We start from the raw sequence: 20,447 nt of genomic DNA, 5'->3' as shown, positions 1-20,447 counted from the left end.
CTTTATCTTCCAACATTGTTTTTCCAATATTGTCTTCCAACGATTTTGTATTTTCATCCTAATATTTTCCTTTCAATATATACGAGCAGGATTTTTTTTGTCTGTGGCATTTTCCTCCAATATTTTTTCCATTTGTGTCTTATGCCTAAGCCAATATATTTGTATTTTCTTAAAATGTGCATTTTCTTTCTCTTATTTTGTACGTTTGTGTTTTCAGTAAGTTCATTTGTGTGTGTGTGTGGGGGGGGGGGGTAATATTTTCAGTATTGCCCCCTTAGTGCTGTTGAGACTGTACCTGTATTTTGACTGGTGCCACTTCCATTAGCAAATGACATCATTCTGTTGGGAATAGGTCGAAAAAAAACAATAAAATGCAAGTTTTGATGAATTTTCATTGAAATATTGATTTTTGTCATCCTGAGAATACGAAAGCACACAAGGGTGCTTTGACCTCCTCAGGTGTACACTCCCCCCCGCCTCCTCCTGTACATATTTTGCCAACTCCACTGTGGCGATCCGATTTAATATCTCCCACCATCTGCTGGCTGGAGGCCCGGCGTCGTAGATCATATCGGGGCTGACAATTACAAAGTGCACGTGTCCCCGCGCGCCTCTCCCAAGGACTTAGACAATATGGCGAGGGTGGTCGTAGCGCTCTGTGCTCTGACGTGCTCGCTTTCCAAGGACTTTATGGCCATTCGTAGGACGGACGCAAAGGAGGATGAACGCCTTTTCACGTTTGCTCCGGACTGGGAGAGATCTTAATGTTTTGTTCTCATGCGCAGGGAATATCAAATAAGAAACGCACATCGTTTGGAATTTAAAGTTCTCGCTGAAATTGGCTGGCAACAAGCTAACGGCTAGGGGGCGTTAGCTTGTTCTTGTAGACAAAGTTGTGATGGGTGATGACGAGGGGAAGAGTTCTTTAACGTGGCCCCCATGGGAACACACAAACGTGCAACAGATGCCACAAAACAAATCGAAAGTCCATGAATGATCCGCGCCACATAAATGCTGGGCTACTTCCCGAATAGAAGCGTAAAGGGGAAGGCACATTATGTAACGGTCTTAGCGGCCGCCTCCTGAGATGCGCCAACATAACAAGGCACCGCGGAGCAAATATGAAGTGCATGAAATTATATAACTCACCATAATGCTAAATCAAAGGCTGCTCGGCGCAGATTTTGCTGCGCCGGCTTCGTGCGCGGTCATTTATGTATTTTTTTTGCTAGCTTGTAGCTTTTATTATTAGCGTTACGTGCACCATCTCGACACGGATTAAGGCCCGACGTCACTTGCTCCAAAGTGGCCCCGCTCAATGATATCCCCTTAGAGACCGAACGGAAAAATACAAAAATATCATTTTTGTTTTGACTTTTTCTTAAAATGTTGAAAGTATTTCAGATGCCCTGCGGCATTAGTTTGAAGGATCAACTCATTTATTGTATGACATGACGAGACGCGACCTTGTGATGTCCTTCAACGAGACAGAATCCCTGCCGCCATACTTTTTTTTTTTTCTTGTACACTTTTCTCCCATCGATAAATAATACCTCGTGCTTCTAAAGCGATTGATAAAACGCATTCAAAAGTTCCATGTATGAAATATTTTCCTCGCGTTGGACGGAGTCGTCGGTGCTCCCCGGCGACGTTTTATCATCTCTCCTTGTCCATCAATTGCCGTTTGCTTTTGGCGAGGCGTATCTGCAAAAGAGCAAATGCTGCACTGTCAGTGATGATCATGTCTGTGGCCTCGGGGAGCCGACGGAGCGAGGGAGGGAGGGAGACAGATTAAGGAGAAGCAGAGGAGGAAACCTGATGAAAGACTTAAAAATATTTTTCAAAAAAAAAAAACAAGTCGGGGATTGCGGACACGAAAACCATAAGGCAGACGTGCAATTTTCAGAGTTTGTCGTGAGATTAGAGAGCTCTAAAAGTGGAGGCTTTTTTGGTCAAATGTCGGAAACGTGTAATTTGGTATTAGAAAGCCCCTAAACTGCATCTGCAAGGCTCCAGAATAGATTGAGCTCAAAGGGCCGATGTTTCGATGCATTCATCGGGGGTTTCAAGTGGCTCCAGGAAAAGTCTTGCAGAGTTCTCCCTTTACTGACCAAGTGGAGTGGCTTATTTCCGGGAGGTATCAAGTGGCTTTTTCACGCCAAACCGCTCTGGAACAGCTTTTCTTTTCATCTCACATTTCTGCATTCTGATCTTTTGTGTATATATATACATATTTTTTTTTTTTTTCAAATGGATTTATTTTCATTGTCCTGGTAGTGTAGTTTTCTAATTTGGGGGGAATTTTTGAATGTTGCGGGTTTTTTTCCCAACATGATATGCGGGTATTTTTAAAATCTCTGCCTTTTTAAATCAAATATTGTCGTTTCATTTCATAATTTAGTCAAACAAAGTTTTTGTAAAATTGTGCTTCTTTATTTATAAACTAAAACAGTGGTTTTGACTTAGAAGTTCTGTAACCTATTTTTTTGTACTTTCTTAATATTTAGTGTATTTTTCTATTTTGGTCACTGTATCATATACATTTTGCTTTTTTCTTTTTTTTTCCTTTTTTCAAAAAGAATATGTTCACAGTCTAATAGCGGCACTAAGCTCTGTTTCATCTTGCAGCTTGATGAAAACGTCATGTATTGGTTTGTTGTCAAGGGCGGAATCTGGCGATCTATTGAACTCATCCGGATGTCGTCCTCCAGCCCCGCGGGAAGATATTAAAGATGTGACATGACACACACGCCTGCGCTTATATCCGCCAATTGTCAATTCGCAGACGGTGACGTCTGTTAAATATCCGCCACAAGCAGATTTTTGTGATTAATCGGAGAGATTTCTCCGTTTTGTGGGGCGCATGACTGATCCGATTAGCGGGTGTTGTGCGCCATGTCAATATGTAGCAGTGTGGTCATATCTACAACTTCAAAAATCCAGCATGTATTTTGCCAAGTAACCAATCATACCGTTTTTGCTTGTTGTGCTGTTGTTTTTTTTGGCCTGGCACATTAACGAAGGGTCACTGGGCAGCAGGACGGCTGAACTGAAATGAAGTAAATCTTGATTGTAAAAAAAAAACGTAATGATATGATGATCGTAGATTATAAATGGTCCATCTTACGCGCACGCTAGCATGAATTCCTCTTGCCTGAACTCCTGCTTTGTTCATAATCACGCGTGTGGAAAGACATCAGCGTCGTGTTTCTTCCAATTTGTTAATAACGGCGCCGCGTGCCCGTGACCCCGCCATTGTTCACCTTCGTGGGCCAATGAGTCAACGGGCCCCGACTCGCTATGGATGGATGGGCCTCAGCGCACGTCAGTGGGGGAGTCCTCATACCTGCACTTCATGACCTGACTAATACCCCCCCCCCCCCCCCCCGCACTCTGACACCAACCACTCACGGCAGATTCACCAGACTGACTAAAATGGAGGTTGGGCGTCGCTATCGGCCGACAGCTTGGCTTTTTCCCAGAGCTGCGGTTAGTTGTGGTTTTTAGTCGTTCAGTCTTCATATCTCGGCGATAAACTCACATTTGCTTGTGCGTGCATTACGTTGATGCTTGTTGCAAGGCATGACGGACTAAGCAAACACGATCTCGTCTTAACACCTGCACCGTCGCACTTAATGCCGCTCTGTTGACCGATTTGGAAGATAAGGACGGCGTTTTGAACACTGTCACTCACGTTATGACTGCAGCTGGGGGTTTTTTTCACCCTCACTTTTTGTCTTTGGTAAAGTCATATGTCAAGACTGACTTGTTTCCCTCTGTGCACGAAACCTCACTGAAATGCCAGTGTGTGTATGTAGCTCAAAACAGACAAAGGAAGTTCATTTCATGGAATGTGAGTGTTTGTCCAGCGCAGTTAGCGTGCTATAAAACACGAAATCTGAACTGCACTCACTCAACCATTCCGAAATCTGAGCATCGGGCTCACAAAAGGCCCAGACCATGCAAAAAATGTGGATGATTGTGATTAGGATGATCTCATGTAACAATTAATCTAGCTTTGGAAATCAGATCTTTTCGTAGCCGCTTAGCTTGGTCAGCTTTTTATTTCCCCCTCCCAGCCCACCAAACAGATGAAATGACCTCTTTTGGCAAACAGTTTGTAGGGTGTTTTTGAAGCCTTCTGCTATCAGAAAAGTTGACACGGACTGCACATTAGCCATGATGTCCGAGCGAGGGAACCAATAAAGGCTGTCACAGGAACTGAACATTTAAATGTAGCCAACCCACCACCATCCACTCTCCAAACTCATAAAAGGCGCCCCCGTCGGCCCGTAATTACACTCGGCGTGTCACGATGACGCTGCGCCAATGATTAATTTGAGGCATGGAGATGATTGATTTTTGGACCCTTGTCCTTTTTATCCCGCCACTCGCGCTAGCGACAATCATGTCTCATTAGCCACACTGCACACTGACGTCGCCAAGACGTTTGAAACGTGCGTGCGTCATAATGACATCGGACTGCTCTTGGAATTCAACAACGTCCTGTTCGGGGTTTCTGCTGGCTCAATTTGAGGCAGAGGTGGTAGGATTCCGGTTAATGTCACACGTTTGATTGCGGCGGCCTCCACGGCTGGATCAAACACATTTTAAGAAGCAAAAAATACCGGTAAATAAAAAAACATTTTCATTTGGCTCTTCTGACTCTTCTTTTCAGTCAGTTTGAAGTCCCATGAGCCACCATGTCGTCAGAAAGAATCATGATGAGAATGGTCTTTATTGGCCAGCAGTCAAACCAAAATGGCGGTTCAAAATGACACTCAACGTCGACCTCGGACACAGCTACGGATAAGCGGGCTGTTGTTGTTCCGACCGTGCCCTTTCCTGACCAAAGACGACTCCATTGTCGTATGCTTTATAAGATGATCCACTTCATGGCAAGCGTGACAGTAAGTTAAAAGTCACTCGGGCACTTGTGCTATGAGGCTAATGCTATTTGCCCGTTACACAGACCGCACGTACCAGCGTAATCCTGTCAAGGAATACAAACCAGTGCAGGTCTCGTGTTTGTCGACGCAAGACAAGGTGACTCGGTCATCAGAAGCGAGCGCATTTCGGAGAACCACCTCGGGGGGGGCGGCCCAGGGTCATGTACGAACCCAGCGCGCCCCGGCATAAATAAGAGACGGCCGGTTTCTGGCAGGGCCGTAGATCACACTGATGCCAGTGGACGTGTGATATCGGATCGGCCGAAAGAGAGAAACAAGAAAGTGGAAGAGATGAAGATGATAAAACGGCGGGAAAAAGTGGGGAGTGGGGGGGGGGGGGGGGGCTTTGGGGGAATTAGATGACCGTTATTGATTATGTGCTCACAGGCGGGGAAATAAGAGCAAATGTCCTGCTCGGCCAGACCAAAAAAAAAAAAAAAGGATCTTGTTTCAAAGGTCACAGAAAGGCATTCGAGTCCTTTTACTCTGGATAAACGGCGCGCTAACAGCGACGACATCTTGTTTTTCTTCCTTTTTCTTGTTGTTGTTTTGTTTTTTTTTTAACCTGTGACTTTGTTTTTGTGACGCTCCATTGCACCGAGGTGTGTCGCGGCGCGCCCGCCGACGGCGTGTTTGTTTGACGCACCATAGCAACTTAACTCCACACCTGGGGATGTCGTGCGAGCATCGGCCAGACGCATATGTCGTCTCGTCGTCTGAGGTTACATTCGCCCCCACCCCCTCCGCCCCCCGGCACCTCCTTCCGCACCTCCGCCGTGGTTGTAAACATACTTATCTGCCTGGTCGAAAGTGGTGAATGGAAGCTTTCAGGCCGCAGCGTGCAAAGAATTTTGAATGTTGTTGTGGGTTTTTTTTTTTTTCATTCCGGTCACCTTTCTCCGCCGAGATTCTCATCATTTAACAACCGTGTTACATCAGGAGACTGCGGAGGTGTTGCTTGAAATGGATTGAGTGGCTTGTTCGCAGGGTCTTCACGGGGGGGAAACACGTGAGAGTTGTCTGGATTCTTCCCAAAGCTGATTTGCAACTAACTTTTTGAGATTTGGCCCATCAAAGTTGGCGTAAACCAGGGGTGTCCAAACTTTTTGCCAAGGGGGCCAGATTTTATGTGGTAAAATGTCGGGGGGCCGACCTTGGCTGACATTCTTTACATTGAACATCGATATTGTTCAACAAATTTTAGTAAGCCAGTCTGTTTCACATTTCCATTTTTATTTTAATTTCAACAATCTTAAGAATTTCTTTTGGTTCATTTGAAACGGGTATATCACATGCAACTGCTTATTCACTTGACTTTTTCTTAAACAGAAGTCTCCTGAGTGCAAATTGATTGATTTGAAACATAAAATGTATCACCATGACTTTTCAATAGTCACAAAACCTTTGACTGGAACAACAGGGAAATGAACAAGCAATACGCATATCCACAACTGCAAGGATCATTTGAAATATGACATATCAGTCAATATAAACACGGAGTGATGTCTTGTTAACTCGTGAGTGATGCCCTCTAGTGTCTAAATGCTATTACTCATTTAGTGAATGCTATTACTCATTTAGCCACTAGAGGGAAGCAGTACTCTATGAAACATCACTCACCAGTCTACGAGACCTCAGTCAATGCAACACGTGTTCCATTGCGCCCAACCTGCGGGCCAGACGGCACTGATTTTATGACGGGGGCCGAGGGCCGGATGAAATTCGACCGCGGGCCGGATTTGGCCCGCGGGCCGGACTTTGGACATGGCTGGCGTAAACCCTCAAAAGTGGCTTAGCAGCACTTTTCACTGAGCATCTTGACCCCCCTGACCCCCCCCGCCAAAAAGTCTCCAAAATGCATGCCACAAAAGACAGAGGCAGATTTCCATTTTGGTTTCAAAGCAAACACGCTTTTAGCTGTCAATCAAGGCCCAACTTGACGGAATGTGCTCGGTCGAACTGAGCTTTTCACGTGTGACCTGGGCGTGGCGAGGTGACGTGACTGCTATCGTCCTCATTTCAATATTGATATCTTGAATATATCTCCCAGTCCAAGTATACGGTCTGATCGTGTTGGAGGTAAGCGGCAGGATCGCGCTTCGATGCCGACACGTCTTACGAAACAGAAAATCTTCGTCTGTGAAACATTTTGCCGAGCGACTCGTCAGTCGCGATCATCAGTCAAGCAGCTTTTTCAGTTGAAGCCGCTGAACTTTTATTCTTTGCATCCTCCTCCCTGCCTCCGCCCCCTCGCCTCTTTGTATCAGGCGCATGCAAATGTCGTCTCGCCTTTGCCGCGCTGCCGTCGGAAAACAGCCGCGGGCCTTTCACTTGATTTTTCTTCCCCTCCAGATGACTCGTGGTGCCTTTCAGTGCCATATTGACTCGGGACCAATTGGAGCGCAGACAACACCTTTCGTGCCATTTTTTTTTTTCACCCCCTTTGCAGATAAATAATAAAAGGCTTCATTGTGAAACCTGGTATTGATTTAAAAAAAAAAAAAGCATCTAAGTGCCTCTTTATTCTTGAGTCAGAAAGCTTTCTATTCTAATCGAACGTGGCGCTGATGCATGTTTACGCTTCACGACGCAGCTGGCGGCTTCAGTCGTGTCTTTAAGCTCTGCTGTGGATGCCGCGTCCCCTTTGCAAATTGTGACGTCGCAGTCGGGCTAATTCCAATCGAATCCAGTTTAAAGGTTCATCATAACATGGTGACTATTGATGCCGATGCTAATTCTTAGCCTTCCTGTGGTGTTTTGCATTGTGTGTTAGCATAAAGCTAAGTAAGTCAAAGTTTTCTTTGTTTGTTGTTGTTTTTTAAATACATGTGAATTTATCTTTGGCTTTGTGTTTAGTTTCAACTGGGAGTTGCATTCAGCTGCCACAGCCAGAAAAATCTCGAGACAAATGGCCGCCACTGTTATGCTAAAGCCAAAAGGCCAAAGCATAAAAACTTTGTTTCTCTGTATTCATTGCCCACGTTGTAAGCGTAACACTTCAAGACACGGGAGAAACGTTTTAATTGGGAAGAAAATGTCACGTGACATCTCCTTCCACAATCGGTGCCAAAAGCAGTGGATTGATTGTGTTTGCTCATGAATATTGGCACGCATATGCTCGCTCCGCTTACACGTTTCACAACGACGTCTTCTCTATAGGAGGCGTCTGTTCTCCTGCCCGACATGTTCAACATTCATAGCGGCGCGTTTGACCGCCCTCCTCAATGCAGATTCAGATTGAGACGAGTAATGAGAAAGCGCGGCCGCATGAGGAACAAGTGCACTATCTTCCTTGTTCCCAGTTTTCCCACAAGGAGATGTTTTGGGTTGATGTGGAAGGGGGGGGTGAGGCCGGCATTAGCGCGGCATTGCCATCCAGCGGCCCTCCCGGCGGGACAGCGGGACGAGGACGGGGTCCATTTCAGCGGGGCTCTGATTAGAGCCATGGCCCTCGTCGCCACGCTCCGCTCGCACTCGTAATTGGAGCTGGCAGGAGGTTGGCATGCAAAGCCTCCCCAGTGCCCACCCCCCCTTCTCCTTGCTCTCCTTCTTACTTATTTCCACTCCCCCGCACCTGCCTTAACGCTTGCAGGTTGCACAGTCGTTTAGGACCACGTCATGGCTTCTTAATTGGACTAATTAGCATATTAGGAGTGTCGTTGCCAACATCTTCACCCCCCCCCCTCAAATTGGTAATCTAATTCAGTACACACACACACACACGAATTACAGTTTGATTCATGAGTGTCTCTTCAGGTTTGTGCGGCCGGCCACCTTTTAGAACCTGTAAATAAAAATATTAAAGAGCCACAAATAATATTTTAGTCGGTCGGTCAGCTGGCATGCGTGCCAAAATGTCCTTCCTGTTTCAAAGAAGCGCAAAAGTACAAACCAAAACAAAATGTCCTAGCCATTTAGTCTTCAATGAAAAGGAATAATTGAGTCAAACCAAACACGGCCCCTGTCATGAATCCAAAATCCATGTCGGTCGGGGGTTAAGAATACTTTGAAAATTGGCATCGACTCAAAGAAGCCAAAGAAAAAATCGACCGTGTATTTCAAACCTCTTGGAGGGTTTCCAGTTTTGTTTTCAAATTTAGGAAATTAGGACAAGATTTGGATTTCAAAGTGGAATTTGAAGCAAGGCTTCAATTTTCAAATGAGGTCTTGAACCTTCCCATCGTTCCTTTGAAACAAGGCTAAGAGAGTTCAAATGATGTTTCCTAGGTGAGGGCTCCGAATCGGTGTTTCAATCATAGGTCGGGGGTTTCAAGCCGGGGGCTTGACTCAAAATGTCGGCTTATCTTGAGAAACATCAAGTGGCGTGTTTGATTTGATTCACTGGCCTTCGCTCCAAGCGTCGCCCGCCTTCTCGGGGCAATGAAAGAGGATGTGAACAAAGGCGCGTCTTTGTCTTGCCTGGAATGACAAGTTGGCAGATGGACCAGCTGCAGGAGTTGGGAAACCAGGCAGGCCTCAAAGCTTCCATAATGGCTTGTCAACGACTCATATTCAGACAGCTTCCACTGCGGGGGGGTTTTGTGTTGTTGTTTTTTTGTTTTGTTTTTTTCCAACCAAATGAGTGGGACATGCATATTGATTCGGCGACATGTGACAAAATGGGCACCGTTCCGGAAGCATCGTACATTTGTAAATACTCGGACTATGCCTTCATTCAAGCCAAAATTTGCCTCACGTAAGCTGTAACGTTTTGCTTCGACACGGAACCAATTGACATGGGCGCAATCAGGGGCAATTCAGTGTCAGGCTTTCAAATGAAGGCTTTAGACAAGGTTAAGGTTTCAAGCCAGCATTAACTTTAGCTAACTTTCATTAACTTAACTAAGTTAACTTTTAAACTCGCCCGACGGATCACAAAGAGGGTTTCAACACAGTGTTTAAGTAGGCTTTCAAGCCACGCCAAGGGTTTCAAATTAGTGCGTGAAGCATGGATTGCTGTTTTAAAATTGGGTTCCAAACCCTGACGTAAGTAAGTTTCGACAAGTGGCAGAAAAATTGAAATTTGGACTCAACGAGGGGGGAAAAAAAACACACACACACACAAAGTTGCTCCGATTTAATGGCATTGAATTTCCAGTGCAAAAAAAACCCCGTAGAGAATTTAACAGCTCACCTGCCAAGCAAACGGGGTAAAAAAAAAAAGTGTCAGGTTCATTTATAAGCCGTCCCGATTTATTCCCCCCTCGCTTGAGCTCTCCCGATATGACCGCCGCATGTAAGATCTCCCTTTGCATTTTTCAGCGGCCCGGAAACACTTGCCAATAATCTTCATCATAAATATTATATGGGCGGCGGTACAACATTGTTTGCTCAAAAATATCCCCTGCTGACGTTGCGAGCGAAAAATGCCAAAACGATGCGGCACGAATACAAATATTTGGATTTGTCAAGCAGATGCCGAAGTTGGAATCATTTCAACGCCTGTGAACCGGCACGTCCGATGTGCGCTCCTTATGCCGGCTTTTAATGCTAATCAAGATATTGAACGCAAACTCAAAACCGGACTGGAAATAATTCACTTAAAGCCCGCGTTTTCTCGCTGACATAAAGGCGCGCGTCATCACACCTCTTCTCCGTGAAAGCGGCCGGCAGACACAGTCCAAGGAAACGGAAAAATTCCGGGGAGTGAGTCGTCGTATTTTGAAGCGTCGCTTTTGTCATCATGACTATGCGAATGATTTTTTTTTTTTTGTATGCCGAAGACCACTTCATCTTGCAGTGAATGCCTCCTAAATACTTGCGAGCCGGCATCCTTGGAGCTCTCAAAGCCGCTGAGAGGCCTCTCAATGTTAACACCCCCACCTCCTCCCACCCACCCACATACCTTCTCACTGGCTTTCCTAACAAAAGACCCTCCCTGTATGTTTGTCTGCAGAGAACCAGATCCCCCACGGCTTCCCTACCATCGACATGGGCCCCCAGCTGAAGGTGGTGGAGCGGACCAGGACCGCCACCATGTTATGCGCTGCCAGCGGAAACCCCGACCCGGAGATCACCTGGTTCAAGGATATGCTGCCTGTGGATATCGGCAGTAGCAACGGTCGCATCAGACAGCTACACTCAGGTACACGCTGACTTTTTTTTTTTAAATTATGATTGTTATTTTTTTTAATACCGGCACTTTAGGTTTTCAAAGATCACCCCCCGCCCCCAAAAAAAGACATTTTATTATTTTATCAAACATATTTCCCACATAGTCTTGGATTCACCTATTTGTGATGTCAGAGAAGAAACAAACGTTAGCAATACAAGTTAGCCTGCTAGCCTGTTTCAGCCAAAAGTATATGGATATATTTTTTTGCAGTTTTGAAAGTATAACTTTATCATATGACTTGAAAATGGTCCCCGGCACATGCCTAGTTCGTGGTGTATAATGCAATATGTGTCTCGTGAAAGAAAGGACGGTTAACTACAGGATAACATTGACACAACAGCATAGCGACACGTTGAAAAAAGACGTACGATTCCGCACAATGTGCAGTGCTCACGACATTGTTTCCCAGGCAAACTGAAATATCTCGGGAAATGGAGTCAATCATCATTATGAAAAACCATTCCGAGTCGTTCCACTTCCCCCCCCCCCCCCCCTCACAAATAAAAGCATGAATATGCTAACACAAGCCAATGTTAAAAATGACTCTGGTATCATACGTTACTCCATTTAGTCTCGCACCAAACTTTTAATTGGTTTTCTTTCTCCAGTGAGACAGTGAGTGGGTGCCTGGAAACACACTGATATGACCTCGGACCAACAACTCTTTTTATCCCCGCCCCAACCCCCGCGCCCCCACCTTCCCGATTTTCCAGACATCTGCTGACGCATCAGGATTTTACCGCTAACCATACGGCTCGATCTAGAGCAAAAATAGCACACAAAGACAAGCGACGCTTGAGGTTATGAGCCCCAAAGCAACGTCTGCGGAAGACGCCGGGGTGTTTTGCCGCATCCAAGTGTATGCGCGGTCTACTTTATCACCTTGCTTCTAATCTGTTTATTCCTTATCGGCGGCCTGCCAGAAAGCCATGTGTTTTTTATTGGCCTTTTTTCTTTTCTTCTCTCCCACCGATGTTGAAGTGGATTACTAACTAAATCTCTCAACCCCTGTTTGCCTCAATATGACTCCCACCTAGGTGGTACGCCAATTAGAGGTAAGGAGGATGATTCGAAAGAAAGAAAGAAAGAACAAATGTGTACCATCACATCTCATGCATCGGCCACCCCACCCTACTCAAAGTCACCACCACTCCAGGTTCATTGACGCCTCTTTCCACCCTTGCCCCCCCCTTCGTCCGTCAAGCACACGGTCTCTCCTCTGTGGACACACAACGTTCACCAGCCTTGTTGTCGGCATGTTTCAAGATGTGTGACCTTGTGTGTGTGCGCGTCTTTGGAAATCCAACCCGACCCAATCTGATTCGGGATGCCGGTAGACATCATCAGACTTGCTCATACTCAGCTTTCCCAGAGGGAATGCGTATAACAAGTGCTTATCTTCTTCCAATAATAATAATCCTAATAATAATTATTATTTATTAGGAATGACAACCGTTTCTGTGTGTGTGTGTGTGTGTGTGTGTGTGTGTGTGTGCCTTGAGAACCTACACACACACACACACACACACTGCGACACTGTGTGCGTAATCCCCAACAGGTGGTTCGGATAGAGGGAGTCTAGACAGCCGCTGGTGCAATTCCAATTGCTTTATTGACCAACTGTCCCAAGATACTGTAAGCACAAGCACATTGTCTGTCACCCGGGGGCCCACATCTTCCTACTGTGCCAAAGTTGCAAACCATTTTATAAAAGTTCAGAACAATAGGGCTTTTTTGGGGGGTGGGGGGGGTCTTAAAAATAGCCCCAAAAAAATCCATGTGCGCTACGTAAAATTTTTAAAGGCGGTTTCAAATGACTTTGGCATAGCGCCACAAGTACATTGCTAGCTCTAACGTTAGCTAGCTAGGACTGAGCGGCACTGCGTTTGTAGAGTGGCTTGTGACTGGATAACAAGTCAGTAAACTTTCCTGCCATTCCCCCCGTCTTGTATGTTCTATGTGGGAAGTCGAAACACCTCAGCCACAACCACGTCTTGACCTCGAAGCGGCGAGGAGTTCTCATTTTCAAAGGAAGGTCGGTTTTGCCACGTGAGATTGTTGCTGGCACGACACGTCTTGAAATGTAAACGAGCAGCGCATTAGCATACAAGCCATGCGGCGAGCCTCCCCACTCTCCCACCCACCTTGCGAAGACTCTTGATTCCAACGCCGCCGAGGAGCATTTCTCCATGGGCCAACTCGTGACCCCCGTGCCATTTAATTAAACTCGGATGCCTTGTACACTAACCTGGTGGTGTACCGCCTTACAGACCCTCAAGTTTCCGCAGAATCCAGTTTTGGAAAACCACTGCTTGAAAGAGTTGAAAATAACTAGACCGGGGAGGGGGTTAAGTGTCGCGGGTGTGACAACTTAAGCGCCCTCGTTCCCGCAGGCGGTCGGCGCTATTTCTTCCCCAACGTGAGATTGACAGTTTGGTGACAGCGTCATTAGTATGCGGGTGCTCGTCAGCACCGAGTCGCACGGCGGCAAATTCGCCACCTCGGAATATAGAAAGCTGTGCTGTCGTGACATCTGAGCGCAGCGCTCCCTCCTCCCCGAGAAGACTCACCTTGGTCGTCAGTGTGCCGGGTGGTGAGCCTTGTTTGTCGCATCCATCTCATGCTGCATGGTGGTGGGGGGGCGGGGGTGGGAGGGGACAACTCGTATCCCGACACATCATCTTACGCCGTCCGATCTGTCTCGTTCCCAACTGCGCGGCTGGCTGGCTGACTTTCGCGCTAGTTCTGCGCTGTTTGGGGGGTGTCATACTTGTTGTTGTCGTCGCAAACATGTGTTTCACACACTCACAGTTTTTACATGTGTGTTGTCAGTCACGAGAGGCAGGTAAGTTTGCTGTTGTGTGCCAAACTCTCATTTGGGACGACTCCATAGCCCCCCCCCCGCCCCCTCCCCATCTTCACGCAGGCTTTTCAGAGGCATAAGCGTGGAGCTAGCGTTGATTGGCCATTGCCTTTCAGGTGATAGGGACAAATTTGGAATGTAATTCAGAAATTCCAGTCACTTTTCAAAAGAAAATATTTTTCAGCTTCAAATGATAAATAAGTAGGAACCACTGCTGTAAGTTTATTTTTTTTAACACTTCATCTGTGCGGCCCGCAATTTTGGTAGCATCTCATCACTGTATTCTTATTATTTAGATTTTTGCCATTAAACACCATTTTTAAAAAAAGAGCTCATATTTCTGATTTATTAAAAAAAACTTCCGGGCGGCCCGGTAGTCCAGTGGTTAGCACGTGGGCTTCACAGTGCAGAGGTACCGGGTTCGATTCCAGCTCTGGCCTCCCTGTGTGTTTGCATGTTCTCCCCGGGCCTGCGTGGGTTTTCTCCGGGTGCTCCGGTTTCCTCCCACATTCCAAAAATATGCGTGACAGGCTGATTGAACGCTCTAAATTGTCCCTAGGTGTGATTGTGAGCGTGGATGGTTGTTCGTCTATGTGTGCCCTGCGATTGGCTGGCAACCGATTCAGAGTGTCCCCCGCCTACTGCCCGGAGATGGCTGGGATGGGCTCCAGCACCCCCCGCGACCCTAGTGAGGATCAAGCGGTACGGAAGATGAATGAAAGAAACCTTCCATTTGAATGAACCTTTCATGTTCTTGCCAAAGTATAAGAAAACAAATCCAATTTTTGGGGTTTAAAAGAAACAACTTGAACATTCTATTTAATTTGATCTTGTCTTCTGAAGAACACATCCATTGTTTTTCCTGCCCCTCTGCGAGTTGCAACCAAGTAAAACGTCGTTCCACTTGCTTCCCAATCCTACACAGCGGTAAAAGTCAACGACTCTTCCGCCCATCCCGAGTTTGTCTGCTTGCCATTCGTGTCTTGTGGACGCTAACGTCAACACACGACCGAAGCCGAGAGACGCATGGGCAGCCCGCTGATTCATTTCATTTGATCGTTTTATCATCACCGCCGCCGCCAGGGCGTTTAACCTCACCAAAACGCGGTGGAAGCGTATCCACTTTTTTAACCGACGAGATTGTTGCTGAGCTTCTATGCCGGCTTCCATTTGCGGCTCACTTCTTTCATCCTTCTTTTCCGCCCCGCAGGAGCTCTACAAATCGAGAACAGCGAGGAGTCCGACCAGGGCAAATATGAGTGCATCGCCACCAACGGCGCCGGCACCCGTTACTCGGCTCCCGCCAACCTCTACGTGCGAGGTAAAGTCGCCCGAGTGCGCCTCCCGACTCACTTTGCATCTCTCTCGGTGTCTAACCCAACGACGCTTCGACCTCCATTTCTGTCTTTGTGGTTCGCTCATGCATTTCCATCAACTAACCTCCACCTCCAGGTGCGGCCGCCTCTATGCAAACAGCTGAATTTAAAAAAAAAAACAAATTCCCACACCCGACTGACACGGCAAGACCCGCTCTCAAATGACGTACTTTGACTGTATTGCGAGGCTCTCTGAAAGGGTTTGGCAGGGGCGGGGGGGTTTGTTTGGTGCTTCTGTGAGCGGACTAATGCAGGGCAGGCTGAGGGCGACCCGCTGCCGTAGGAACGGGCAGAGAAAAAAAGACAACAAAGCCTCTTTAAAAAAAAAAAAAAAAGGAAAGAAGAGAGAGCAATGTTCAGGTCAGCCCCAGTGGATAAAACCAGCATATCTGATGTACACGAAACGGCATCGCAGCTCCAGTTGTTAGTATGCAGCGAGAGAGAGATGAAGGGAACATTTCGCAACGTTGTACCTCGCCAATATAGAAGTAGCCTCAAGTACGCGTGTTCCAAACTGCAAAAAGCATAAAAACGTGGTGCTGTCTGGAGTTCATTTCAGCCGGCGTCAAAAGGTTGAACCGCATGTGTGTTTTGTCATTTCCAGAAATGTCTCAAGTCTCAAAGTCTATGCCAGAAATCACACGTTTGATGACATTGACAATAAAAAAAACTATGCCAGGACATTTTACAGGACAGGATTATCAAATCAATTCATTCACACCGTTGGGGGGGCGGGGACACAGAACATTAAATGTCCACTCTTTAGCAAATGAATGACAGAGACAAGTACGCGGGACAAGGGCAGTTCCTTTCAAGCGCACCTCCACAGTTGCCGGCAAGCCGACGCAAACTGTGTATCTCTTTAACCTTGATTTTCTCATTCGAATATGCATCTAGACAATGACAAAAAAAAAAAAAAAACAACGCGGGCCGGACTTTCGACACTCTCACATGGCAGTTGGGGATGTTCCGGTTTGACTTCAAACGTCTGTACAGTGAATAAAGTCAGTTAAAATATCTGCCCCCTGAGGCACTTGCATTGTCCCGTCAAGTGCCATCAAAATTGCTCGTTGGACTACCGGCAAGCTCCGACAGGTTCTGATCCAAATCCTTAACTTAAATGTAGAGGCGGTCGAGTCTATTCATCGAGTGTGCCGGCTGCAGACTCGGCCTTTGCCTGCTCTCGCGGGTAATTATAGTGCGATTGCACGGCGTGGCGTCAGCAAAGCCCCCGCCCTTCTGGCTCCGGGAGCTCTGGAACGCCACCCAGGTAGCTGTCACCCCACCACTTCACCCCGACCGACCACGCCATCCCCCACGCACGCATCCAAATAGGGCTCAAACCGAGCGTAACCTTTTAGAAACAGGAGTTGTTTGGTGGCGGGGGGGGGGGGGGGGGGGGGGGGGTCCTGTTTTCACTCTGTCAGCGGGCTTTGATTAGGTCCAAAACATGAGCGACAGCGCCAATCTCGTCTGTACTTGGTGTCGTTTTATGCAGCACACCAAAGGGAGCGATGGAGGGGACTAGCGGAGCCGCCCCCCAAAACTATAAACATCACAAGCGTTGGGATATAAAATGGAGTGTTTGTAGAGTTCAAAAGTAGAGCAATAAGCTGTATCTCAGTCGTGGTCGGGTTGGAATATGCCAGAAATAAAAAGGTTTTTTTTCCCCCCTGAGGAAAATCATAGGCACACTCTCGGTTCTTGGGTCGGCTGACCATTATCCACTAAAAGCGTACAAGGCGGTCTTTTAAGTAACAGAGCTGCTGCATGTATTGCGATCAGCCGACTGTGGTGGCATCACAGAAAAAAAGCTCGAGAGGAAGCAAAACACACACACACGCACACTACATAATGTATGCTTGTTGTGACACTTGAGACGGGCACAACTACAAATGAGAAATATAGACACGCACACACACACACACACACACACACACACACACATGCATGTTTAAGCCACAAACTCGGACCATATTGAGCGCCAAAACAACCCCAAACAACAAGCTTTAGAGCCCTTGTGTGTTTGCACTGCAAGAAATTGCGACCCACCTCGTTGGTTGGTCCTACTTTCAAGGTGTCCAGGAACTTTCTCGGCGTGTTCCACAGAGCGGAGACTTTTTCTTCCGGCGGCCAGAAAACCCCAAAGTGTCCTGCGTTTTCAGTGGAAATGCAGCTCGCTCGATCCGTACTTGACGCGCATGGCCGAATTCATGCATTATTCCAAAGCAAAGCGTCCACCCGGGGAGAGTTGATCCAATCCGATGCTTTTGCCGTCCGGCTCCCGACGGCGTTGGCATCCGAGCCATGTTACTTGTTCTCCATAACACTGTTGTTGTCTTTCACCTGTGTGTTGTCTTCATTTCCATTGCTCACCTCCATCCAAATCACTTCAGATCAGCGTGAAGGTTGGTTGACTTTGACTTCTCAAGCCCACCCCACCGCCCGCCTCTTTTCATTTGACCCCGATTTGAGGTCACCTTGATGAGGAACCCTAGAAATTCATTTCCCAGGATTGGGAATCTCCTCCCTGCTCTCCTCGCATGCCGTCTGTCCGCTGTCATTCCCTTCCTAAACACTTTGCAGTTTGCTGGTAGGCATTGTTACCGTAGATCGGCGTTGTTCCTTGTGTGTTCCTTCCTGTGCGTTGGCTCGTCATTTGCGATGGATTGCGTCCGTGTTCCGCCAACCGCTTGGTCAGGTCTTCTCGTAATGGAATCCGACTGTTGTCCGGGCGATAAAACAACAGCACGGACACCGCCTCCCATTGGCGCACTTCACCCCCCCTCCAGCCCCCGTGAAAAACATGACGAGCGATTTAATCGTGAGGAACCGACCGGTCCGGCATTTAAAAAGGAACTGGCACCGATCGGCCGTCGTCATGCGGGGGTTTGCCCGTCCCGACGGATGCGATATTTTGCGGTCCTCGGGCGCTTTAAAAAGGCCGTTCGATTTCTCGATCCTGTACCCCGGGCTGAGTGCCGACGAGGGCTTTATTTGGTGGTTTTGATAGAGTCCCGTCGCCCGTCCGGGCCGGCGGCTCTCGTCGGCGTTGGAGATCGATAACAATTACCTGCCCCGCAGTCGTTTAGTTCCGCAGCACCTCTCCAAACTTGAATTATTCACGGCATTAAGTGTTGAAAATAGGCTGGCTCCATTGACCGTCTCCTCTTAGCGCCGTTAAGTCGGCGCGATCGTGACAGAATAGCAGACACTTTGAGCGTAATGGTGCGCCATTAGGCCCTCTTCTCTCGGGGCTGCGCAAAACTCACTTCGGGTTCAGCGAATGGGAGTGACACCAGCGGTCGCGGGGCTACCGGGAGCCAAGAACCAGCTCGTCATATATTAGTCATAGCGCCGATCAGTTGGCATGCGAAGATCGGACCGAGGCGCTCCTTCATCCTCCTCCTCTTCCCTCCCGGCGTACTTGCGAATCCTCCCCCCCCCCTATCTTTCCCAAGCTCCCATGCATGCCTTGCTTGAGAATGTCATCCTTGTCCCGTTCCCAGACGAGCGCCATTTCTTTCCCCGTCCGTCCCTCGCATGTCCAAATAGGCTTCATACCGAGATGTTCCTTTCAAGCCTTTACCGAGCCCTGTGTTTTTGGTTCTGAATTTCTTCTATTTGACAGCGGACTCTGTTATGGGCAGATTTTTTTTTATTGTTTTTTTCAAACAGGTCTTCAATGCTCTGCACACACAAGTACAACCCCAGTTAGGGTTGTTGCGAGGGGCCACGGTTTGGCCATAGCCATACGGGTCAGGGTTGGGTGTCGTTGGGTGGGGGGGGTTAGGGTTTGTTTTGGTGTTACAGGGTCAAATTAAAGGTGAGGCTTTACCGGGCCAAGGGGTGTGTCATAATCCAATGTGGGAAGGGTTAAATATCGGTGTCGCTACGGGCTCGTGGGGAGGCGGTTGCGGCTTCCCGGCGCTTACAAATTAAGTTTGCAATTCGAGGCGTGGTCATGCGAAAGAGTGCCATTGATTGGAAAGCTCAACAAATTTGATGACACATGTTGCCAACAGTCGACTTTGGAGCAAAGCTCTATTTTAGGGGACATAATTTTGCTTTTAATCAACATGTTTAATGAAAATATAGCAGATAGTCCAAACAGCCTGCCGAGAATCTCAAAAAGGGCTTTTTTTTTTTTTTTTGATTGTTCAATTCCACACGAGAATGAAAGGAATAGCAAGCGCGCTTGCTATTGACGTTCCGGTTCCAGGAATTCGATCCGGCGGGGTGAAAGATTGCGAAAAGGGAAGGTGGAGGAGGACTCGAATTTGAAAATTGTATTTTGATGGAGACGAGAGTGGTGCAATTATTGTCAAGGGCTTTTTTTTTTTTGCAGAGCAAAACAGACGTTGCCTTAGTGCGGGGGAGTGCGGCAGAATCAAATCTGCAGGGATAGTTTTATGCCATCGCGTTTGGAATACATTGCGGCGAGCGGTTTTGGAATGGCTGTACGTAATGCCATCCCGCCGGGGAGCTAAATGCTTGCCTTTGCTTCCTTTTTCTCCGTCATCAAAAAAAAAAAAAAAAGGTCACGGCTCCTCCTCTCACGCATCGTCTTCATTCCGGGCTTGAAAATTCGTTGATCCAAAAGTTTGGTTTTGGCTACTCTGTCTGATGTTTAGCGAAAAGTTAGCAGGAGTCTTGAGAAAAGCCAAGCGTCAGTTGTCCGTTTGGATTCAAATGTTGGAAAGAAGTCGTATGTAAATGCCGTGCGTCTCTTTCTTCCCGGCTTGGCCTCATTGGAGCCTCGGCATCAGTGTTTGCCTTGTCCCTGGGCGACGTCAGCGGGCCTTCTCGTCTCCATGGGAACCCCTTTTTAATGTCGGCCCATCTGCATATCACCACTGCACAAAGAGCGAGCGAGAGAGAGAGAGAGAGAGAGAGAAGGCGAAAGGGAGGAGAAATTCAACAATGCCCTCGCCGCACGCTCCCTCGGTGATGCAACGCTCGGCGGCGATTGTTGGAGTCCGTTGCAAATTTAGCATTTCATTCCCTTTTGTGGGGCCAGCCAAGAAAATCGTTTGGGTCGTGGCCCACGGCCGCTTTTAAAATTCATCCCTCCAAGCCTGTTTGGCTTCGATTTATCCAACGATGGACTCTTGGCAGCCTGCTGATGCTAACTTGCAAAATAT

The 20,447-nt window shown here is 47.4% G+C and overlaps 1 protein-coding gene across 17 annotated transcripts in view; it reads left to right on the top strand.

The window, feature by feature from the left end:
* LOC127616265 (receptor-type tyrosine-protein phosphatase F-like) overlaps positions 1–20,447 on the top strand; it is a 126,652-nt gene that overhangs the window by 69,824 nt on the left and 36,381 nt on the right. For 10 of the 17 annotated variants that reach the window (XR_007967070.1, XR_007967084.1, XR_007967071.1 and 7 more), the window contains 3 exons: positions 10,846–11,034; positions 12,102–12,119; positions 15,138–15,248. Coding sequence is in view for 1 of the 17 variants with exons in the window: in XM_052087760.1 (XP_051943720.1) it covers positions 10,846–11,034; positions 12,102–12,119; positions 15,138–15,248 (318 nt within the window). In the remaining 16 variants the exon portion in view is untranslated. The remainder of the gene's footprint in view (positions 1–10,845; positions 11,035–12,101; positions 12,120–15,137; positions 15,249–20,447) is intronic. The other 7 variants (XR_007967083.1, XR_007967076.1, XR_007967073.1 and 4 more) reach the window with 1 other exon arrangement.

This window comes from Hippocampus zosterae, chromosome 15 (assembly GCF_025434085.1).
Source record: "Hippocampus zosterae strain Florida chromosome 15, ASM2543408v3, whole genome shotgun sequence".
In the NCBI taxonomy this organism is placed as follows: Eukaryota; Metazoa; Chordata; class Actinopteri; order Syngnathiformes; family Syngnathidae; genus Hippocampus; species Hippocampus zosterae.
Note: the sequence above shows the minus strand (reverse complement) of the source record. Positions and strands in the feature narration are given on the sequence as shown.